General features: G+C 39.7%; 1 protein-coding gene across 3 annotated transcripts in view; it reads right to left on the reverse strand.

Annotated features, from left to right (window-relative positions):
• DMD (dystrophin) overlaps positions 1-22,665 on the reverse strand; it is a 2,124,682-nt gene that overhangs the window by 369,572 nt on the left and 1,732,445 nt on the right. For all 3 annotated transcript variants that reach the window (XM_060001925.1, XM_060001919.1, XM_060001920.1), the window contains 2 exons: positions 15,818-15,990; positions 6,059-6,215 (listed from right to left, as the gene is read on the reverse strand). In XM_060001925.1, the coding sequence (XP_059857908.1) occupies positions 6,059-6,215; positions 15,818-15,990 (330 nt within the window). The remainder of the gene's footprint in view (positions 1-6,058; positions 6,216-15,817; positions 15,991-22,665) is intronic.

A 22,665-nucleotide genomic window follows, 5' to 3' on the forward strand; every position in this document is an offset into this window, starting at 1 on the left:
TAATCCTGGAAACATGGTAAAGTAAAACAAAAGTCTACAAATACAAACTCTGTGCAAGCCTAGATCTTGACAGAGTTTTGCAATGACTGTGTTTCCTTTACCTCTTCCTAACTGGATTCTGAAGATCTGATAGAAAGACCCAATTTCAAGGATTCTCCTTTGTTCTTTTTGTCCACAGGTAATGAGAGCATCACTAACTAGACAGCAACTCCACTACAACTATAAAGGGGCTACTGCATAAATGTGACAAAACTGAGTAAACAGGGTGCAAAATTGTTCTCTCATCAACACTGAGGAGTGATGATGTTCTTCGAGGGAGTGTTGTGTGACAAGGATTTTTCTTAAGGATACAAAGAGAATTTCATGAAAACACTGGACCAGATCACAAGTAAAAACAGTGGGCATCAAAGTAGCTTTACACACTATGAAAAGATGCTTACTTAGGAGTAAAGAGAAAAAAAGATGCAAGTGAGGAAGGAACATTACTCTTTATTCTTTCTTTCCCTGCCCTGGATCACAGTAGAGTAGAGAGGAAGGAACAAAAGATTAGTTCATGGGTTGTTTTCCTCCCTTCCTGCCTCCTTATCTTCTTTCCTTAATTCCTATGCTCCTTTATCTATTCATTGTCTATCATGTACTTGACACTTTATAAGGTGCTAGGTATAAAAATGACAACCCTCTTCCCAAAAGCAAGCTTCTAGAAGCCCAAGGTTTAGTGAAGGTGGTTGACATTAATCAAAAAGTCACACATATTCATGATGACAAAGAACATTACATTATAGAAAGAAAAGTACGGTGTTATGAAGGCACAGAAAAGGAGATGTGGTCAAATGTGGGCATCAGAGAAAAGCTTGCTTGATGCCTGAGCCAAGATGTAAAGGATTATTAGACACGAGCCAGGAAATTATGAGGGGGGAGGTTTGGGTAGAAAGGGTTTCAGACAGAGGATCAACATGTTCAAAGCCCCACCAGAGAGGAACACAGAGAACTGGAAACAAGTAAAAGAAGGCAGTACAGTTAGCATCAAGAGAGCAAGAGGAAGGGCAGTGAGAAAAGAAAAAATTGGGGCCAGACCACCCAGATGGGACTTTGGGGTCCTTGCTGAGGATTTCTGGTTGTTTCCCAAGGGCACTGAAAAACCACTGAAGAGTGTTAAGATAAGGAATGACATAATTCAATTTACATTTTTACATAGATTACTCTGATTGAAATGTTGATTGCGCTGTAGGGTGTTAAGAGTAGATACAGAAAAGTGAGGAGAAAAGGTCTCTTGTAACAGTGGCAATGACTACAGTAGACAGAGTCAAGAAAGGTAAACTGACCCAGTGATGTGTTAGCATTGGAAGGCTGGAGGTTGGTCATCCTGCGCTGGTGGTGTTCGGATAGGAGAAACTCTTTAGTTAGATCCTCCAATCATTAGGGTTTTGTAGATTACAGCAACAAAAAGATAAAGAAGCAAAGGATTTTAGGGTCTTGAAAAAGTTATTAAAATGCTTGATGCCTGAACCTAAGTTGGACTTGGAGGGAGATAAAGATAGACGATCAGTGGAACTAATGTACAGAACAAAGAGTTATCAATGGGCTGGAGATCCTGATATGTCAAAGAAAGGGAGTAAGTGGGTATCTGAATAAGTTCACTAGCCAAATGGGGATTAAGTCTCTTCAATATGGTGCATGTTACCCATAACTCTAGCATCACATCTCTCCAAAGCATATGACCGGTCATGAGATTCATGAGTAAGAGGACCGAGAATGATGTGTGCTAACATTTTATTGCTGTTAGCAGGCAACCAAAGCCAATAATGGGAGAGTGAGGCTGTATTTATAACAAAATGTATTTATAACAAAATGGTGGCTAGAAGGGACTGTAGAAAAACTATGTAGACCAAATTCCTCCTCTTATACCTGAAGAACAAAGTAGCAATCACCATCTAACTTATAGATGAATAGGGCTAGAGTCTCAGCCTCCTGAATCCTAGTGCACTTGCCCAACGATTCATCTTCTTTGATTTCTGGAACTAGAATAAAATTACACCTTTGGTAGAAATTCTGTCTCATTTCACCATATCATATAATGCATCCTATTTAAAATACCCATCCTTCTCAGTGAATGCTCTTCCACATATACACCGGAGTGTTTTCACTATTTATTCAAAGTTAGAAGACTTTAAAAATTATAGCTATTATATCACACCCTACCACAAAAGCTACCTTAATATTCTGAATTATATGAAGGGGAATGGCTAAAGGAGAAACTGCCAGTTTCCTTGGCAATTTTTTATAGACCCTGGGGTCTTCCCTCATGTTCTCTTCCCTTTTTGTCATCTCCTATATCCTCTTCTCTGGAATAATATAAACCCTTGACCTTTCTTCAAGATGCCAGTTTTTGCTATGTCTCCATAGATATCTTTCCTTTAAGTGCTGAACATGTAAAAGCGGCACCATTTTGGGCTTCCCTGGTGGCACAGTGGTTGAGAGTCCGCCTGCCGATGCAGGGGACATGGGCTGGTGCCCCGGTCCGGGAGGATCTCACATGCCACGGAGCGGCTGGGCCCGTGAGTCATGGCCGCTGAGCCTGCGCGTCCCGAGCCTGTGCTCCACAACGGGAGAGGCCACAACAGTGAGAGGCCCGCGAACCGCAAACAAAACAAAACAGGGCTTCCCTGGTGGCGCAGTGGTTGAGAGTCCACCTGCCGATGCAGGGGACACGGGTTCGTGCCCCGGTCCGGGAAGATCCCACATGCCACGGAGCGGCTGGGCCCGTGAGCCATGGCCGCTGAGCCTGCGCGTCCGGAGCCTGTGCTCCGCAACGGGAGAGGCCACAACAGTCAGAGGCCCGCGTACCACAAACAAAACAAAACAACAACAAAAAACACCTATCAGTATCCACCATACGTACGGCAGACACTTTGCTAGGTACTAGGGTCTTAGAGGTCAGCAAGACGAAATCTCTGCCTTCCTCACTCTTAGTAGAGGAGACAAAAATATAATGAAAAACAAACAAAGGAAAGAAACAATTAGACAGCCTCTTCAATAAGTGGAGCTGGGAAAACTGGACAGCTACACGTAAAAGAATGAAATTAGAACACTCCCTAACACCATACACAAAAATAAACTCAAAAAGCACTAAAGACCTAAATGTAAGGCCAGACACTATCAAACTCTTAGAAGAAAACAGGAAGAACACTCTTTGACATAAATCAAGCAAGATCCTTTCCTTTTTGACCCAGCTCCTAGAGAAATGGAAATAAAAACAAAAATAAACAAATGGGACCTAATGAAACTTAAAAGCTTTTGCACAGCAAAGGAAACCACAAACAAGATGAAAAGACAACCTTCAGAATGGGAGAAAATATTTGCAAATGAAGCAACTGACAAAGGATTAATCTCCAAAATTTACAAGCAGCTCATACAGCTCTATATCAAAAAAACAAACAACCCAATCCAAAAATGGGCAGAAGACCTAAACAGACATTTCTCCAAAGAAGATATACAGATTGCCAACAAACACATGAAAGGATGCTCAACATCATTAATCATTAGAGAAATGCAAATCAAAACTACAATGAGATATCATCTCACACCGGTCAGAATGGCTATCATCAAAAAATCTACAAACAATAAATGCTGGAGAGGGTATGGAGAAAAGGGAACCCTCTTGCAGTGTTGGTGGGAATGTAAATTGATACAGCCACTATGGAGAACAGTACGGAGGTTCCTTAAAAAACTAAAAACAGAACTACTATACGACCCAGCAATCCCACTCCTGGGCATATATCCTGAGAAAACCGTAATTCAAAAAGAGTCATGTACCACGATGTTCCTTGCAGCTCTATTTACAGTAGCCAGGAGATGGAAACAACATAAGTGTCCATCATCAGATGAATGGATAAAGAAGATGTGGCACATATATACAATGGAATATTACTCAGCCATAAAAAGAAATGAAATTGAGTTATTTGTAGTGAGGTGGATGGACCTAGAGTCTGTCATACAGAGTGAAGTAAGTCAGAAAGAGAAAAACAAATACCGTATGCTAACACATATATATGGACTCTAAAAAAAAAAAAGTCATGAAGAACCTAGGGGCAAGACGGGAATAAAGACGCAGACCTACTACAGAATGGACTTGAGGATACGGGGAGGAGGAAGGGTAAGCTGTGACAAAGCGAGAGAGTGGTATGGACATATATACACTACCAAACGTAAAATAGATAGCTAGTGGGAAGCAGCCGCATAGCACAGGGAGATCAGCTCGGTGCTTTGTGACCACCTAGAGGGGTGGGATAGGGAGGGTGGGAGGCAGGGAGACGCACGAGGGAAGAGATATGGAGATATATGTATAACTGATTCACTTCGTTATAAAGCAGAAAGTAACACACCATTGTAAAGCAATTATACTCCAATAAAGATGTTAAAAAAAAAAGAAACAACTGATTGCTGTTAGAGAATGCTAATGAGCAAGTTGTTATCCTGAAGACTGGTAAAGTAGAAACATTTACCGCACCTGTCCTAGACGAACTATATCCTGGGTACCCAAATTGTGGATTAGTATATGTTTTCTTTTCATAGAAGTACTCCAGCTAATAAATGAAGAAGAAATGATAGAAATAGGCAACCATCACATTGCAACCCCTAGGCATTGATCATTAATAACTGCCAAAAATCACACACACACAAGAGAAAACAAGACACTGTGTACCTCCCGGTGGCGGAAAAATACATTACTATCTATGAAGCAGTCTGACCAAAAAGAGGCAAACCCGAATACAATCAAACCATGTAGAACTACACTGTTCATCAGAATAGCCACTAGCCATATCTGAGCCCTGGATATGTGGCTAGCCTGAACTGAGTTGTGTTATAACCATTGTAAATGTAAATTTTTATGTCAATTACATGTTAAAATGACAATAATTATTGTTCTATAGTTATGTTAGGTGCAACCATTAGAGGAAACTGGGTGAAATGTGTAGTGAGACTCTCTGTACTATTTTTGTAACTTACTGTGAATCTGTAATTACTTCAAAATAAAAAGTGAAAAAAAAAGTGGGGGGGGATTTAAAAGACAAATTAGCCAAGCACCATGTCTGGACCTTATTTCAATTCTTATCTAAACCAAAAATCTAAAACCCCAAAAACCTGTTAAAACATTTAAGACATGTATATGAGAAATGGAAATTTGAATACTGCCTTGGTATTTGTCATGATGAAATTATTGACATTTAAAAAGTATTATAGGGCTTCCCTGGTGGCGCAGTGGTTAAGAATCCACCTGCCAATTCAGGGGAAACGGGTTTGAGCCCTGGTCCGGGAAGATCCCACATGCCGCGAAGCGACTATGCCCGTGTGCCACAACTACTGAGCCTGTGCTTTAGAGCCCACGAGCTGCAACTACTGAAGCCTGAACGCCTAGAGCCCATGCTCCACAACAAGAGAAGCCACCGCAATGAGAAGCCCGCGCACCGTAACGAAGAGTACAGTAGTTCCCACTTGCCGCAACTAGAGAAAGCCCGCGCACAGCAACGAAGACCCAACGCAGCCAAAGATAAAATAAATAAATTTTTTAAAATGTATTATAGTAACAACGTGTTTACCTTTAAAGAGCAAATTCTTATCTTTTAGAGACACTTTATCAAATATTCATGAATTAAATGATCCGTGCCTGAGATTTGCTTTTAGATAATGGAGGACAAAGTAGAGGTATAGAAGAAGTAAGACTGGCCATGAATTGATAACTTGGTCTTGATGGGTACCCAGGTGTTTATTATAGAATTATGTCACTTTAGCATACGTTTAATATTTTCCAAAATGACATTTTTAAATATCGCCAAAAGACATAGAGAAATCTTAAATGATATTAATGCAGATGCTTTTGACATTTAAAATGTAATGGCTTGGATTATCTCTAATTGACCCTTGGACTAGAGGAGTAAAAAAAGATTTCTCTTCCACTCGATTTCTTTTCCTTTTTCAACCTAGTTTCAATCAAAACTAATTTTAAAACAGTCATTGAATGCTTACTATGTGCAAATCACTATGCTTAAAAATATCCTACCCTGTGTACATCATTCTGCTTCTGAACTGCTGGGACATCGCCTCCAATAGGTGCCTGCCGGCTTAACTCATCATCTTTCAGCTGTAGCCACACCAGAAGTTCCTGAAGAGAAAGGTGCAGACGCTTCCACTGGTCAGAACTGGCTTCCAAATGGGACCTGAAAAATAACAGGAGCAAACTGTCAGAATATCTAGAAAGATAACTGACGGTTCTAACAATCCCACTAAAGGTACATTGGTTGGTTACTTCCACAGTGTGCAAACGCACTGTGGGCTACATAGCAGTCCTCAATAAAAATCCAGCTACCTGCTTTTGAGAGCAACAAAATGTGGGTATTTTGATGGCAACATGGAGGGAAGACAGTGTTGTTTAGTTATATGTTTATTTCCACATGCAGAATTCTGAGACTTTTGGCATGAAATATACACTGGAATGGACTGCTTTCCTGTAGTGTTGCAATCAATGATTCTTAATGTTTCTGGTAGAAGAACCTGGACCCAGTGACTAAAATAAACCGCTCAGTTTTCGTGTGACTCATGCTAGTACCGGAATTCTTTCTGCTTTGAGAAATGGAAAGGTCTCTCCCCACATTTTGACTTTTCCATTTCTACACCCTAGGCAGCCTCTTCCATTGACTCCTTCCATCTGGCATCTGTTCCTTTCTGCTCCTCTTCCCATATGCTTCTCCTCCTTCTCTACCCTTCTTTATTCGTGTGCACCTGGGATTTGTTTTCACCAAGTTCCAACATTTTCCGCTTTGTTTCCTTTGTGTAAAATGTACTGAGACAACAACTCACGTGGAAAAGTAAAATCAGACATTTGCCTGAAAGCCTCCCCCCAAACGTGAATAATTTAGGCAAGAGGCTGAGTGCTTTACCATCAACTGCATTTAGAACACGTTAATCCATAGAAGGCATTTAAGAATATACAAATGAATGATCTGTGTTATAAAATCCACACTTCACTTGAGGATGAGAAGCTAAATGAAGAAAATAAACCATCACCCAGAAAACAAAGAAACGCGGAACGTTAGCGAAGCTCTATCCTCAGGTAAATCAAGAATTATGCTGCATTACTTACATCTTATCAGCAATTATTAATTAATTCATAAAAATTAATGCTGCCTATAAGTATAATATAAACTCTAACGCTGCAGAGATTGAAATGTAAAGCAACCAGGTAGAACAACATTTCCCTTTGCCATTTGATACCTCAGCCTGACATTTCAAATACAACTCTCCTGCTGGCCTTACTCAAATAGAATCACCAAATAGTACCTGGGTGCTGAAATTAAACTATTTTAAACTTTCTGAAGGATAATTTGATGATACATAAATGTCTTTAAAATGTGCAAATATAATGACCCACAAGCTTAAATTCAAGGAACTTATACTAAGAAAGTAACTGGGAAAGCATGCAAAGATACAGGTAGAAAACTGCTACTTACAGCGTACTTATGATTGATACAAAGTTGAAACAACTTAAACATTCAGTACTAGGAAACTGGTTACATACACAGTGGTGAACTCATACAATGCATTGTTCAAATCCTGTGAATCCTACACAATGTTCAATGTGATGACACAGGCAAATGTTCACGGACATGGACAAGATCATCCTGTCAGTCACTGAGGGACAAAGTAGGTTACAAAAACGTACATAATCTATTTTTCCAAAATGTTCGTGTGTGTGCACATGCTGGACTATGCACGAAAACATTCTGAAATGACAACCAGTTTATCCCTCAAAGGTGGATTTACAGGTGATTTATTCCTTCATCTTTATACTTTTCCAAATTGTCAGAATTCTCTATTGTGAGCCATATAAACATTACATTCAGAAAAACTGAAGGTATTTCCATCAGGGAAATTAAATTGTTCAAGACTCTAAGGACATTTTAATCTAAGAAATGAATCATGAAGCATCATAAATATCATGAATTAAATATAATAGTGCAGACTGCATATGGTGTAGAGGTCAGTTCTTTTATGTTTCTGTTCTCTCCTCCTATTTCACTTTTCCAGGAAAAGCCTAAGCGAGAACTCCCTATGCAAGATTTTAGCTGTTTAATGACATGTAATGACTACTGGTTACGGGGATTCCCTTGGGTATCTGGAATTTGCAGCTTGGTCCCCTTGAGGGTGAAAGGGGCTGTCAAACAGGACATTTTGAAAGGTAGAGAGAGGCACAGTACAGCCATGGAAAGGCAGCACGTTGTAGATGAGCCACTGATTAAATAAATATTTATTGAGTCCCTCTCAGTCCCAATCAGGCATGGGGGTAGGGAGCGGGGAAGGTAAAGGAGGATATAAAGATGTCTAATGCCTGGCCTCCATCTGTCCGGTAAGGGAAATAACGCATCCCTGTGGTGGACAGGTCTACAGGATTGATATGCCAAAGGGCAGGCGGCCTAAGGTGAGGCCTCCAGCTGCTGCTTCATTCACATAAGGCGGTGCTACAACCCCCCCCACCCCCGCCCCACCCCCGCCCCGTCCAGTTAAATGGCCCTGACTAAATTATTAGCGGGCGATGAAACCCTTTGTGTCCCCTAGGAGAGGAAAAAAAAAAAAAAAAAAAAGAGCGCTGAGACCCAGGGAATTCAGTTCTAAAGGATCTAAGAGAAACTCCATAGCGTGAGATAGGGAAGCTGTGAAGAGCTAGGGACACAGGACAGTCAAGAGAGTTAACAGAGGAACAGAAGAAGGACCTGGGATCACGAGTGACAAAAAGCTCTCAAATACCGGGATGAGGGGGCCTTCCTTATTCATCCCTAAGGCATGGAGTTAAGTCACTTTTCTGAATGTTTGATCACCTTAAGTACATATCAAATGACTTTCTTTTCCTTGCTAAAGCCTGAGAGTGAAAGCAAAGATGTGATACGAGGACAAAAACTTATACAAAAAGCTTATAAGAGACAGAGGACACTGGGTAGGGGTTGGAGAGGAGAAACTCAGATAACGGCTCCTGATTTAAAACAACACAAAGATATCCAATCTAAAGCCATGGCTCTCAAACTTTAGTGTGCATAAGAAACATTTGAGCAGCCTGCTTAAAGTACAGACTCCTAGGTTCCATGCCCAGAGTTTCAGTACTTAAAAAAAATTTTTTTATTGAAGTATAGTTGGTTTACAATATTATATTAGTTTCATGTGTACAGCATAGTGATTTGGTATTTTTGTTGGTATTTTTGCAGATTATACTCCATTATAAGTTATTACAAGATAATGGTTATAATTTCCCATGCTATACAATATATCTGTGCTGATTGTCTCTTTTATACATAATAGTTTGTATCTGTTAATCCCATACCCTTAATTTGTCCCTCCTCTCTTCCCTCTCCCCTTTGGTAACCACAAGTTTAGAATCTAAAAAATAATACAAATGAAAGTATATGCAGGGCTTCCCTGGTGGCGCAGTGGTTGAGAGTCCGCCTGCCGATGCAGGGGACACGGGTTCGTGCCCCGGTCCGGGAAGATCCCACATGCCGCGGAGCGGCTGGGCCCGTGAGCCATGGCCGCTGAGCCTGCGCGTCCGGAGCCTGTGCTCCGCAACGGGAGAGGCCACAGCGGTGAGAGGCCCGCGTACCGCAAAAAAAAAAAAAAAAAAAAAGGACATGCGAAACAGAAACAGATTCACAGATACAGAATTCCTGTAATTTGAACAAGAATCTTTACAACTCAGCAGGTGAGCTCCAGGACCATTCTCTGAGGAAGAATTTCTTGAAGTGTTCCCTATGTGCCCCAAACATTACTTGTCAGTCTCCACAGGGCAAAGGTGCTATTTGTCAGTGACATGATTTTGCAGGAGATCTAGATGTAATGAAATGCTCTGAGCTCAGAGAACATTTTCTCTGGCCATGCTAAGCTTGGGAAGTGTATTCGAGACACGTTTCTAGTGCATTTGTTGGAAGGAACTGCTCTATTTTTATTTTCAAGATTGTATACCAAATATTTCTAAATGATTAACCTATGTTTGTATTTGGGATTTTTCCTGAAAATGTTTCTTTGTATTTGTAATGACTTTTTCCCCCTGGTTTTAAGGAACTTTAGAGATTACTCAACTCCCTTTTTTGCAAATGTGGGAACTGAGATACAAAGGTATAAAGACACCTGCTGAGGCACATAACTTGAGCTGTCATATTTAGATATGGGAAATGGAAACTACAAACCTCCCTTATAGGAGGAAATCCTTAACCTTCACGGTTTTCACCAAATGTTTCGGATCCCTAACCAAAAAGGCTTCCTGCTAATTGGCAAATATACTCTACTTACCACTACCTACTCAACAGAGAATAAAAGAGGAGGTTTGAAGCTACACACTTAGCCTCTATCCATTTTCTATTAATCTTTATTAGTGAAGACAAGAGCTTAGGGGTTACTAGCTTTTAACAACGGAAGTAGCGATCTTTAATAAGCAGATAATTTCTATAATTGGTAAGGTTTAGGTAAAATGCAGAACCTTTAGGTGTGTTGGGATATACAGTTTGGGCTTTAAGAAACTCTTCACTGTCAGGACTCTAAGAATTATAGGGCTGCTAAAGTGAATGTTATTTCTCCAGACACGGATACCTCAAGTATGATTCAGTCGATGCCTGGTTTGAAATCCTTAATAAAACTTTACTCTGAAAGGCATCTTTTCTTAAAGCAAAATGTTTTATATTGAAGTCATTTTTCACTTTGACTTCCTTTATAAAACTAACAATATATCCCTCTATATCTTTGGTACCCTTGTGTAAAAAGATAGCATGTAAGCATACAGAAAGAAAAGGTTAAGAAAGCAGAAATAATAAGGAACCACAGAAATAAAATGGGAGCTATGGGGCTTTAAATAAAGAGAATTAAGCCCAAAGAGAAGTAAACGCTTTTTTTCCAGATGGGCCATGAACTCCAACTTTCAAACATAATTAACATCCCAAGAGTTAAGAAAAGGAAGGTTGTGGGCTTTCCTGGTGGCACAGTGGTTGGGAGGCCGCCTGCCGATGCGGGGGACACAGGTTCGTGCCCCGGTCCGGGAGGATCCCACATGCCGCGGAGCGGCTGGGCCTGTGAGCCATGGCCGCTGAGCCTGCACGTCCGGAGCCTGTGCTCCGCAACGGGAGAGGCCCGCGTACCGCAAAAAAGAAAAAAAAAAAAGAAAGAAAAGAAAAGGAAGGTTGGAGATACTCAACATCCAAGTAGCATTTTTCTCTCACTCAAAGGTAAAAAGACTTTGTTTTCTTTTGCTCTTTCTTTGTCCTCCATTAGAGCAAGACCTCTAATTATTCTAATTTCTAATACCAAGTACTTTCTAAGAGATTTATTGCTGCTGTGGACTATATAATGTCCATGTCCTCACGTCTCAAATTAATGTTCAAAATTTCATGAAAGGGATTATCTTGATATAACATCTACACGTTTTTCCCCCAAGTATAACAATCTCACAGAATGTAAGTTTTGCTGAAACTACGTGGACATCATATGTGATTCTCACAGTTAATAATATATACAATAATCTGGAAAATATAATCTGGTGGCAGATTAAACTGAAATCCTCATACACGTTTCTTATGCACTTGATCACTTCTCCAATTATTCATATTTTCAAAATTAAAAATGCAAGTTTTGTAGATATAGAATATTCTAGAATGAAAAACACTTTATATATGACTAATCACCATCCTGATGTTGCATAATGTCATCAGTGATTCTGTGTGTGTGTGCGCACATGTGTGTATTTGTATGTATACACGTAAGTAGGAAATTTTCACTCTATTTTTCTCCCACTTAAAGCGGTTAATCTTTTGTTGGATGGCACTCAGCTATCACTGAGTATTTACTTCTCTTTCTTATACCTCTTGGTCAAAATGCAGTGTGATAACGCATGTCGAACAGATGGCATCTACTTTCCCTGAACTAAATTATGAGATACAATTTCAATCAAACTATTCTTTTCTCTCAAAGACATTGTATCAGTATTTACTTTCTCTTATACCATATCTTTGAACTTAATCACTTCTTTTCAATATAAGAAAACCAAGGTAGAAAATCTTGATAATTTGCCTAGGTTTATAAAGAGTGATTGTAGAATAAAAAATAACAGAATTGTAGAATTGCCAGGGAACTTGAAGAGACCACCCATGTGTCTGGTCAAACGTCCTCATTTCAGTGAGAGAGAAAATTCAAGTCTGAAGCAGTTAAGTGACTGGCTAAAGATCAGATGCTAGGTAGTAACAGAGCCAGAGGAGAAGCTAGGTCACTCAACTGTTGGTCCAAGACCCTTTCTACTCCACCTCACTGACTCATTCATAGCTTGGAGTTTTGTATGTATCTGATTTAGCTGAAGGCAGCAAGCACAGCCCTACGAAACAACTCATGAATACTTAAAGGAACTTGCCATCAAGTATAAATGAGAATAGTACAGGGAAGACCTGGTAAAGGAACGGTCAGAAAGCGAAATCTTGATTATGGAATTTGAGTCAAAATTTGGAGGCTCAGAGGAGAGATGGTGTTCCAAGTGTGAGGACCGGCAAATGGATGTACTCGTACGGGACAGTGAGAAAATTGCTGGAGAGCAGGAATGGGGTTAGAAAGCAGAATTTACTTGACTCAGAGAATCCATTTGGAGCAGTAACTAGATTGCTGCTTGGGGAGGAATGAAGTGGGAGGCAGAGGAAGGACAGAGAGGGAAGGGGTCAGCAGGGGCTTCTTAGGCATACTTGGTAGAGAGTGGAAGGGTCACTAGATCCTAGTGACTAAATATAAGCTTCATGAGAGCAATGATTTACTTTTGACTGTTTTGTTCACTGTTGTATCCTCCGTGCCTGGAAGAGTGCCTAGTACACAGTAAACATTCAGTAAATAGTTACTGAATGAACAAATAAATGAAAGAGTGAAATATGGGCACCAACAAGACTAAAGTTCTTGACCAAAGGAATAATGTGATAGAAAGAGTGTCCAAGGAAGAATATTTTTGTAAATGTGCAATGGATGGTCTCAATATGTAAAGAAAGAGAGCCAAATCTATCAATATGGAATGACATGATGAAGACTTCAATCAATCAATCAATCAATCAGAACCACAATCACAAGAAGAGAAAGACAGGGCAGAAGGAAAATAAATGGAGGGTACAAGACATAATGTGGACTTAGATCTGCAAGCACAACGATACCGCTTATGAGTCAATGGAACACAAAGGGAAACTTCAGAATCATTTTTGTTCAGACTCAATTTTTTCTCATTAAAAAATGGATACCTGTGAAATTAAGCGCTAATGTTTTTATATTTTGAAATATAAAAATGGCTTCAGAATCTCTTATGAAATAATGAACAACTGACATGTTTTAGTATAATATGTCATAGTTTAAGGTAAACACAGGGATGTTTCTCCAGGGTGACTTTGGAAGTTTTTTTTAAATTGTGGTGACTTTTCACTACAAAATAACGGCGACAGAGGAACTGACTAGATAGGCAATGCAAGCTTATGTGTCACTGATGGTTCGGTACGTAACTCTTCCAGGGTTCATCTATCCTATTTCATAACAATCCCCAATTACTACCTCTACTGTGCTTCTCTCAACTGAACCCTGCCATTCAGTACGGATTGACTGATGGCCTTATTTCAACCAAGCGTCAGGAAATAAACCGAATCGCTCTGATGTGAAGAATTACTTCCTCACTTTTTATGAGTGAGTGTTGATAACACATTCTGTATTATTCGAGAGGCCTACTAAAAAGCCAAAACCGCTGATCTGAGTGTTTAAATTCTAGAATTTGAAGTACCTTAGATGAGCTAAGGTAACTGCTTTCTACTTGTTTAATGACAGCAAGAATTAAACTGCAGTAGCTGGCTTATGGGAAATTGCTGAGAATGAAGAGCCCATATTTTCGCTGACATGCTGTCTGCCGCTTTCAATCCTCCTTTTATTTCATCAAGTTCACATGAAAGAGAGAAAAGGCACTGAATGACGTTCAGAACAGTAATAGCACCTTTCTTTTTCCCTCCCGAGAAAAAGAATAACTTTCTTTTCTTTCCTTTATCTACCGATATCTTGCCCATCTCACAAGTTTCATTCCTTTGTAATGACAGATGTTATGAAAGTGGCCGGTGTCGTTACATATACTCACCTCTCTGAGAGGTGAAGCTGTAGAACGCGAATGGAACCTCCCTATCTTTGAAAATGCCATCGCCCGTTGTTGCCCACAACTCATCACCCACACATCAATACAAAATTCATGGATCAAAAAGGGAGATAAAAATGAGTGTCTCGGAAGCTAGGGTGCAAATTCGGGGGGAAAACCACAGAAATAAAAATAAATCCTTTCCTCCTCCCAGAAATCTGCTCTTCTGTTTCATCCTTTCACTTATTACGTGTTTATGTGTAAAAGTTAGGTGGGTCTTACCTTCTCCTTCTTCCTTTATACTCTACGGCATAATACAACTGTTCAAAGCTCAGACTCTGGAGCCAGACTCCCTGTGCTCAGATCTTAGATCTGCCGCTTACTAACTAAGTGACCTCGGGGTAGTTATCTAGCCACTCCGTGTGTTACTTTCTTCAAATGCAAAGAGAGGATAATAATACAATCTAACTCTTAGAGTTGCTGAGAGCATTAAATGCGTGGACAAATCGAAAGTGCCCATGACATTGCACAGTACGTGATGCACCATGTAAGTGTGAGTTGCTATCATCATTATTCTGTCATATTACGTGCAGATTTCTACAAGAGTGCTTTCAAATGAAGAAATTTCATTTATATTTTTGCCTCATTTATAGAAGTAAAGATACTCTATGTCCAAATTTGGGACAACTTAGAAGAGCTATGAAGAAGAAAAATCATCTCCCTCCTGTAATCTTACGACCTAGAGGTAGTAACAACTCCCAGTGTTGAGTGCATTCCACTAGTCCTCTTCTACCTCCCTCCACTACCACTGCTCCTCTAGACACACAAGAAAACATAAGGTACTTTTTATAAAGAGACGTGAATTAGGCAAAGCAACTGATTAGAAAGCAGGAAGCCTGACTTCCACTCCCTGTACCTCCCATGCCACTTAGGTGACCCTGGGCATTTCACTTCCTCTCTCTGCTCTCTGCCCCTCCACTGAACTAGTGCAAAACAGGTACAGCAAGAGCTTCACTCTGCCCTCCTAACAACAATGCTGAGACACCTTCATTAACTTCTCAAGAGAATGTTGCCACGCACAAAAGGGCAAAGTACAAAACAGGTGTGTACAGAACAGCTAAAGGCTTAGTTTACAGGGTGTATGGTAACACAATCTGAGAGGAAGCAAAAGGCAGGCAGTTGGTATAATCTCTCCTTGGCTGTGGGAGCTATGGCGAGGTCTCCCTTACAACGTTAATTATAACGTATTATGGGTATTTAAAGAAGGTCCTCACGTGCATTTAGAATAATGCCAAAGAAAGAATTCCATAATAAACAGACGTTAGTTTTATCATTTTTTGAATAACCCTGTGATAAACCAAGAGAGAACACTATGAAATCAGGATAGCTGTGCTCCTCATTTGAATTCACTCTAATGTCTTAATAAGTATGTCTCCCGTGGTTATAACATAGCACCATTCTAATCTCATCTGAACCCTCAAGTATCATCGCCATGCTGAGCAAATAAATGATTCATTTATTCAAAATAAAATACATCATTCTGAAATTGGGGGATTTACATAAACATATGAGATATTAGCTCCTTGTGCTCGGCAAGTGAGGGGCATGTTGACATTTTAATTCATTTCTGGCCTTTTTTTGTTGTTCCGGATCTTTTCTTACCTAATGTTGAGAGACTTTTTCCTCAGCTCGCTCCACTTGAAGTTCATGTTATCCAAACGTCTTTGTAACAGAACCGCATCATCAGAACCTTCCAGGGATCTCAGGATTTTTTGGCCATTTTCATCCAGGTTGTGATAGATATCTGTGTGAGCTTCGATTTCTCCTTGGAGGTCCTACAGGGCATCAGGAGGAAGAACACACGCAGAATTACCGAACAAAAGAGACCGGCTGTGACTGTGAATTTGGAGAACTGCAAAAAATAGACTATTAGCTCAAAAGGGATTTCAACTGGCTCAACTAACGAGAAGATACACCTCCAACTCACTTTTCTTGGTGTATCATCTCTTTATGTCGCTATGTAGATTGAAAGTGGGCATCTAGTTAGGAATAATAGATTTATTCCTTGAGATTATGAACCGGAACACAATACATTTGTAACTTTATAAATTTCATAACTTATGTCTTCTAGTCCATGGAAAAAAGACATTATTTCATGGAAGTGATAGGAAATAAAACTCCGTGATAAAGTGCACCACAGTGCCAATCACTGTATTACACTATGGGTCAAGTCATATTTTCCAAGCACATAGTAATCTGTAGAATTGACTCGGACCACAAAAGCATGGAGAGACTAATAAACAAGGCTGTACTTGGCCCATAGCACCAGCACATTAATGGTATTTGATCATAGGAGAGAATCTTCTTGACAATACACATTAAGTTCACCTTGGTAAAACGGCATCACACAATTATTACAGCACCATACATTTATTAGCAAGACTTCCCATTTAAAATACCATCACATTTTTAGGCTCAACAGGTGGAAAGTCCATAGGACTTTGATAAGAAGTGATGATTTCAACCTCATTTGTATACACACAGATCAAGAAAATTATCACAGTAGAAGAATCTGACCTTTACATGGTATGTCTTCCTGTGTAACATTTTCAGCTTGAACCGGGGACTACAGCACTGATCCTGTTGCATAGCAATCCCGAGAAAACCCAGCGACTGAAAGAGCCCTGCTTTAAAATGCCAACTTTGCTTACATTCCGTTGACAGAATGAATTTCAGACCACAGGCCTCATCAGTCAATAATAATAAACAGCCACTTTGTACTCCTCACTAAACGGTAGCCAGGCCTGTGGATGTGGGAGGGACCTCAAAGAGAGGAGGCCTGGAATATGCAACTGATAGTTTATATTAAACAGCCAACTTTTCTTATCATTTTTCCATTATAAGCCAGAGACATTATAAATTCATTTTCTATATGTGTTTCCCTCCTTGTTCCCAGCAGAACGGTCAAAGCCAAAGGAACATTCCTTAGAGAGCTGCCGGGTACCAGCATTCCTTTCTGCCTACACAATGAATGGAGGCTTTGTACATTATCTGACTTGCTTTTAGAGATTTGTATGCTTCTGTTTAACAAGTTTAAAAATTCATTCTGAAGCTCCGAACAACTGGATTGATCTGTGAAACTAGAAAATTCGCCCCCTTTCTAAAATTGAATTAAATTACTCTTCTAAAGTAAGGAAGGAAAAGTGGCAGCAATAACATGTTACGAAGTCTGAAGAAGTGGCCTGTGTTTTCAGTTGCAGCCTCTTAGATGCAGGGAGATGGACGATGAATGTCTCCTGTCACTATTTCTGGCAGCCAAAGTATCACCGATGGACTCTAAAGAGAATTCTGTCTCATTGCCTTCGACTGGAAGACAGGAGGGGAATATGGATAAACCCCATCTGGAGTTGAAAGAATAGAAATACTAAAACATATCGAGGAGCATCTATCTTTATCCCATCAAAAACAGGCTTGTTTTGGAAGGAAATAGCCTGATTCTGAAACTAGCTGATGTGATAGAAAACCAGTATTGGGCTCCTTGCTGAATGGCGCTTCATCAAATATATATCCAATTTATCTTTGTGTACCTACATGGAAAAACATACCCTGCTGAATTCGCTACTTCTTCAGTGAAAGAGAAAATTGAGGTTAATAGATCTAAATAATTCAGGAATAAAAACCAAACAGATCCAAGTTATCAAGATAATGCCCCCACTGCTCTCTTTTACTTTACTTTTCTTCTTGTTGTATGTGGTTTGCTACCTAAATCTTGACCTCAGGGTACACACTTAAGGAATTAAGACCAAACCTTTTGTTGTCAACAAATTAAGATCTTTTGACTAATACAATCAGCTTTCTACATTAGCATGCATATAAATTATAGTACATTTGAATTTTTATGTCCTGCATTTATAGCAGAGACCCAGGTTCAATCAATAGTTCCTTAAGATTATGTGCATCGTGAAGTCATCAATACTTCGCTGAATAAATGAGAGGTCTTCCCAAGCATAAATAGGATGTTGATTCATGAAATTTGCTCATTTTCATCTTTGCCACTTACATGGCCCTGAATTTAAACATCTTTGTTGTATCATCGAGAAAAAAAAATGAATATAAAATTGATAAACCAGTGCTTGCTGAGGACTGGTTATTTGTCTAGCCTTAGCACTGTGGGAAAACTAAGAGGAAGGCAAGAGACAGTTATGCCTTTACTTTTTCTAAAATCTAGTATGCACTTTTTGTTGAAGTCATTCATATTAACAACTACACGTTGACAATTTCCTGCCAAACCTCATATGTCCTCGGATTAAAATTTCTCCCCTTGGAAATTCAGAAGTAGCTGAAGTGAAGTCTTAGCATTGGCAGGAAGGTAGCTCTTAACTCAGTATTACTTCTCTAGTTTATGATGGTAGTGTAGAGCAACAAAGGACACATGCATAGTAAAGGGCTTTACAGTTTACAAAGCACTTACACGTGTATCGTTTTACTTATTCCTACTCCTTACCCAGTGAAGTACATAATATTTTCTCTGTTTTACAGATGAGAGCACCGAGGCTCAGAGATGTTTAACTGACTTGCCAAAAGTGTTAAATGTGGGCAATGGATCCAGTTCTTTTGACTCTAGAAGATCTTAGGCTGTCTCCACACACCATTTGCTGCTGTAAGCACTGGCTATAACAGACAGTAGTTACCGAAGCTGAACAAGGCTACTGCTAACAAGGGGAAACAGCTACCGAGGTTAAAGCACACGGAAAGACGGCATTACCGATTTTGATTAAACTTTACCCACGTGGATTGATTTGTTCAAAATGAAAAATGGAGTCCTGACTACCCTTTTCACTTTTCATTTTGCAATTGGACATGTGGGACCACCTGTGAGAAACACTTATTTGCACTGGAAAAAGTCTGCTACAAAATATCCCCGCTGCCAGAACAGAAATTCTCCTGGCAGTAATTCACTCCTCTGTCTAGAAGAGTCATGTGAACATTACAGGAGGCCATGACCTGACATATCAGCATAAACGTAGTTTGGCCATGCTCCTTTGGGCTGGCGGGCTGGCAGGGATTCCGTCAAGATACAGGACTCAGGTAGGTTGCTCTAAAAGGGAGGTGAGCATCGGTGAGGACCATAAGGCTTTCTTTAGGAAGCTGGCCTGCTGTAGTGGAGATTTTTTAGTACAAGTAGGCAGCATGAGTCCTAGGTGGGGAGGGAGACATTGACAGGGCACTTAGGAAGGAGCACACTCATATTTGCATAAATTACCATGATGGCATTTATCCTAAGATTAACCTTAGACTCAGGGGCCCCAGAAAAGCAGGAGGTTAGAATGGAGAATCGAGTTCTCAGAGGAGACCCAATCTGGACAGAAAGTAATTTTCACAGATATTTTTTAGTAGTTTTATTTCACTTCTGACCTAACGAGAAAAGATCACTCAAGCCTTAGTTGCTACGATCAATATAAGTTTTCTCTTCTTTTTGTGATTGTATTCTTTAGGAAGAACAATACCTAATGAATAGGGAAAAAGGATTTGTTACATAACAACAGAAGCAGCAGCAGCAGCAGCAACAACATATATAAGACTTCCTTCACAACAGACGCTTCTCTAAAGCACTGTATATACATGAGCTCATTTAATCCTCTCAGTAACTCTCCAGGGCAGGCATTATTAATATCTTCTCTTCACACATAAGAGAATGAAATTACAGAGAGGTTCAGTAAAAAAAACGCACAAGGTCACACAGCTAATAAACCATACAGCGAAATTTCAAACCCAGGCCGTCAGACTCCAGGGACTGGGCTCTTACCCACTAGGCTGTATGACCTCTGAGTTTTTTCCTATTAATTAAAAAATGTTTCCTATTAATAACAGTCCTGCTTAAATTTCAGCAAATCTAGCACAAGGCAGACTAACATTGTTTCCAGTACTCAAAGAGTAACTTTACCGTCTTATTAATATGGAGACTGTTAAACATATCTAAAGTAGTGGACAGATACATCCTATACAAGAGAGAGAGCATAACATAATTGAGAAAATGGGTGCCAATGGCAAAATAATATGCAGCCCCTCCCCTCAGAAAGAGACATATAGCCTAGAGTTATGTACAATTATGGAGCAAATTTCAACTGTGACTATCAAGAAGGCTCAGATGGGAGGCAAGCAGTATGCTTATATGCTTACAAGGCAGTTTTAGGAGTAGGGAGTATTGTGTTTCCTGGAGAGCATTTTCAGATCTCACCATTCCTTCTTTTCTGAGCATCTAGCCTACTTCTGTCATAAGTCCCCTTTCTCAGCCTCCAGGGAAAACTAATGGGAACGTGCAGTTAAACAGACATAATTCTGGTCTCTTCCTTCTCTTTCCCTTATTAGCTGCATAAGTTTAGACTCTTTAATCTCCTTGGCTTCACTAAATATTAAATAATAATACCTATCTGCTGGGTTATTTTGAATATTACATGGCATAATCTTTGTAAAATACTGTGAACATCATCTAGAACACAATAAGCCTTTCATAAGTAATAGCTAATGTAAGGATTTCTATTATAAGAGAATCAGTGTGGGGAAAAAAGTGATAGAAATAGACTTAACAAAGTCATGGAACTTCGTTTGAGCCTTGAAGGATGGATAGGATTGAGAAAGGTGAAGGGAAGAGGAAGAGGGTATTCCAAGTGAGAAAAGCCTGGAAATGGCAAAAACGTGGCAAGGAGTTTGGATTACGAGCAGGTACAATGAACTGCACGGCCTGATCGGAATAGACAATGACTGTTGAGAAGAAACAGGCAGAATATGGTCGATGTCCTTAAACTAAGTAGGATAAAGACCTTCTTTCAGGAAGCTACTGAGAACAGAAGTTTATAAAGAAAAGTAAAGGACAAAGGTGAGATTATTGATTAAATTTGTACCATCTCATTTGACAAGTAGAATGGTCCATGGTGATCGAAAGTAGTAAGACAACCAGGGAGGAATATGAAAAGTTATGAAAGTCTTACTTTTATAAGACGAAAAATAAAGAAGGAAGATGCCAAGAATTAGTTACTACTACACACCTCTTTTTATTATCCAAATGGTTATGATACTATTCCAAAACATCAGGGATAATAGATTCCACATATTCTCTTTCCTATGTATATGGAATTATTTGTCTCTAAAAAAGAACTCATCAAATGATAACCTCGGGGCTTCCCTGGTGGCGCAGTGGTTGGGAGTCCGCCTGCCGATGCAGGGGACACGGGTTCGTGCCCCGGTCTGGGAAGATCCCACATGCCGCGGAGCGGCTGGGCCCGTGAGCCATGGCCGCTGGGCCTGTGCGTCCGGAGCGTGTGCTCCGCAACGGGAGAGGCCACAACAGTGAGAGGCCCGCGTACCACAAAAAAATAAAATAAAATAATAAAAATTTAAAAAGATAACCTCCTTATCTTGAATATAACTGAGGAGTAAGCAATAAAACAAACAAAAAGACGCAGGAAGAAAAAGTGACCAAACCTCCCCACAAAATTAATCATTACGGACACACCATCTCTAATCTTTTCTGAAAGCAATTAGTATGTGAATAATGATAAGGTCATTAGTTCCTCTTTACTGGTAATTTTTGCCTAATTCAAATAAGCTTAATAGGAAAAAAAAAGAAAAGTGATGTTCTGATTTCTAAGAACTTAAAAGGTCAGAAACAGAAGATCCAAAATGGAGAGAAGTAATCCTTAAGGGCTAAACTGAGAGCAGCAAGAAGTGACACCTGACAGAGAACCAGAAAGGTGTAAAAGGAGCTGCAGGCACTCAGAGTTGACCAGGGTCACACAAGTGTGAAAACTAATAGCCCTACATATATTATTAGCCCTTGAAGGCATCACCTAACTTTAAAGCAAAGCAAAATAAGTAATGTTAATGATCCTGAACGAGCCAGAAAAAGGTAGATTTATGTTCAGTGAACTCTAAGAAGAAAGCAGTGTATGTAAAACTCTTTAGATGAATTTACCCAACGTAGTTATTCTGAAACGGTGTTGATGCTTTACAGAAATAAAACAAAAACAAACATCAAAAGTAAAACTCCCTTAGCTTGGTTACCCAACATGATTTGTTAAACATTGGCTCTAAATACTTGAGGTTTTGGAGTACACGTACACACACACACACGTACACACACACACACACACACACACAGAGTCCATCATGAGAACAGAAATTGAGAGTAAATCTTTAGAAACGTTTATAGCAATCTAAAAATAAAAAGCATGGGCTTGCATTTTGTGTCTGGTTTTTGTAATTTTTTAAAGTAATTTATTGCGTGTTACAAAAGTATCAGTCTGTTATGGATTGGAAATTAAAACTAGGAAAACAAAACAGAATTATCCTTCCTAATGGATTTTTGAGAAGCGCCCATATAAAGGAACTGGACCCACAATCTTGACTTTATAAGAATTCTAATCTAACCACCAGAGGTTCCTAACTCGCACAGGAAATGCAGTTGGATACAGATTCACAGTGGGTGTGACTCCTTTTTTCTCTTCTATATG

This window comes from Delphinus delphis, chromosome X, assembly GCF_949987515.2.
Source record: "Delphinus delphis chromosome X, mDelDel1.2, whole genome shotgun sequence".
NCBI lineage: Eukaryota > Metazoa > Chordata > Mammalia > Artiodactyla > Delphinidae > Delphinus > Delphinus delphis.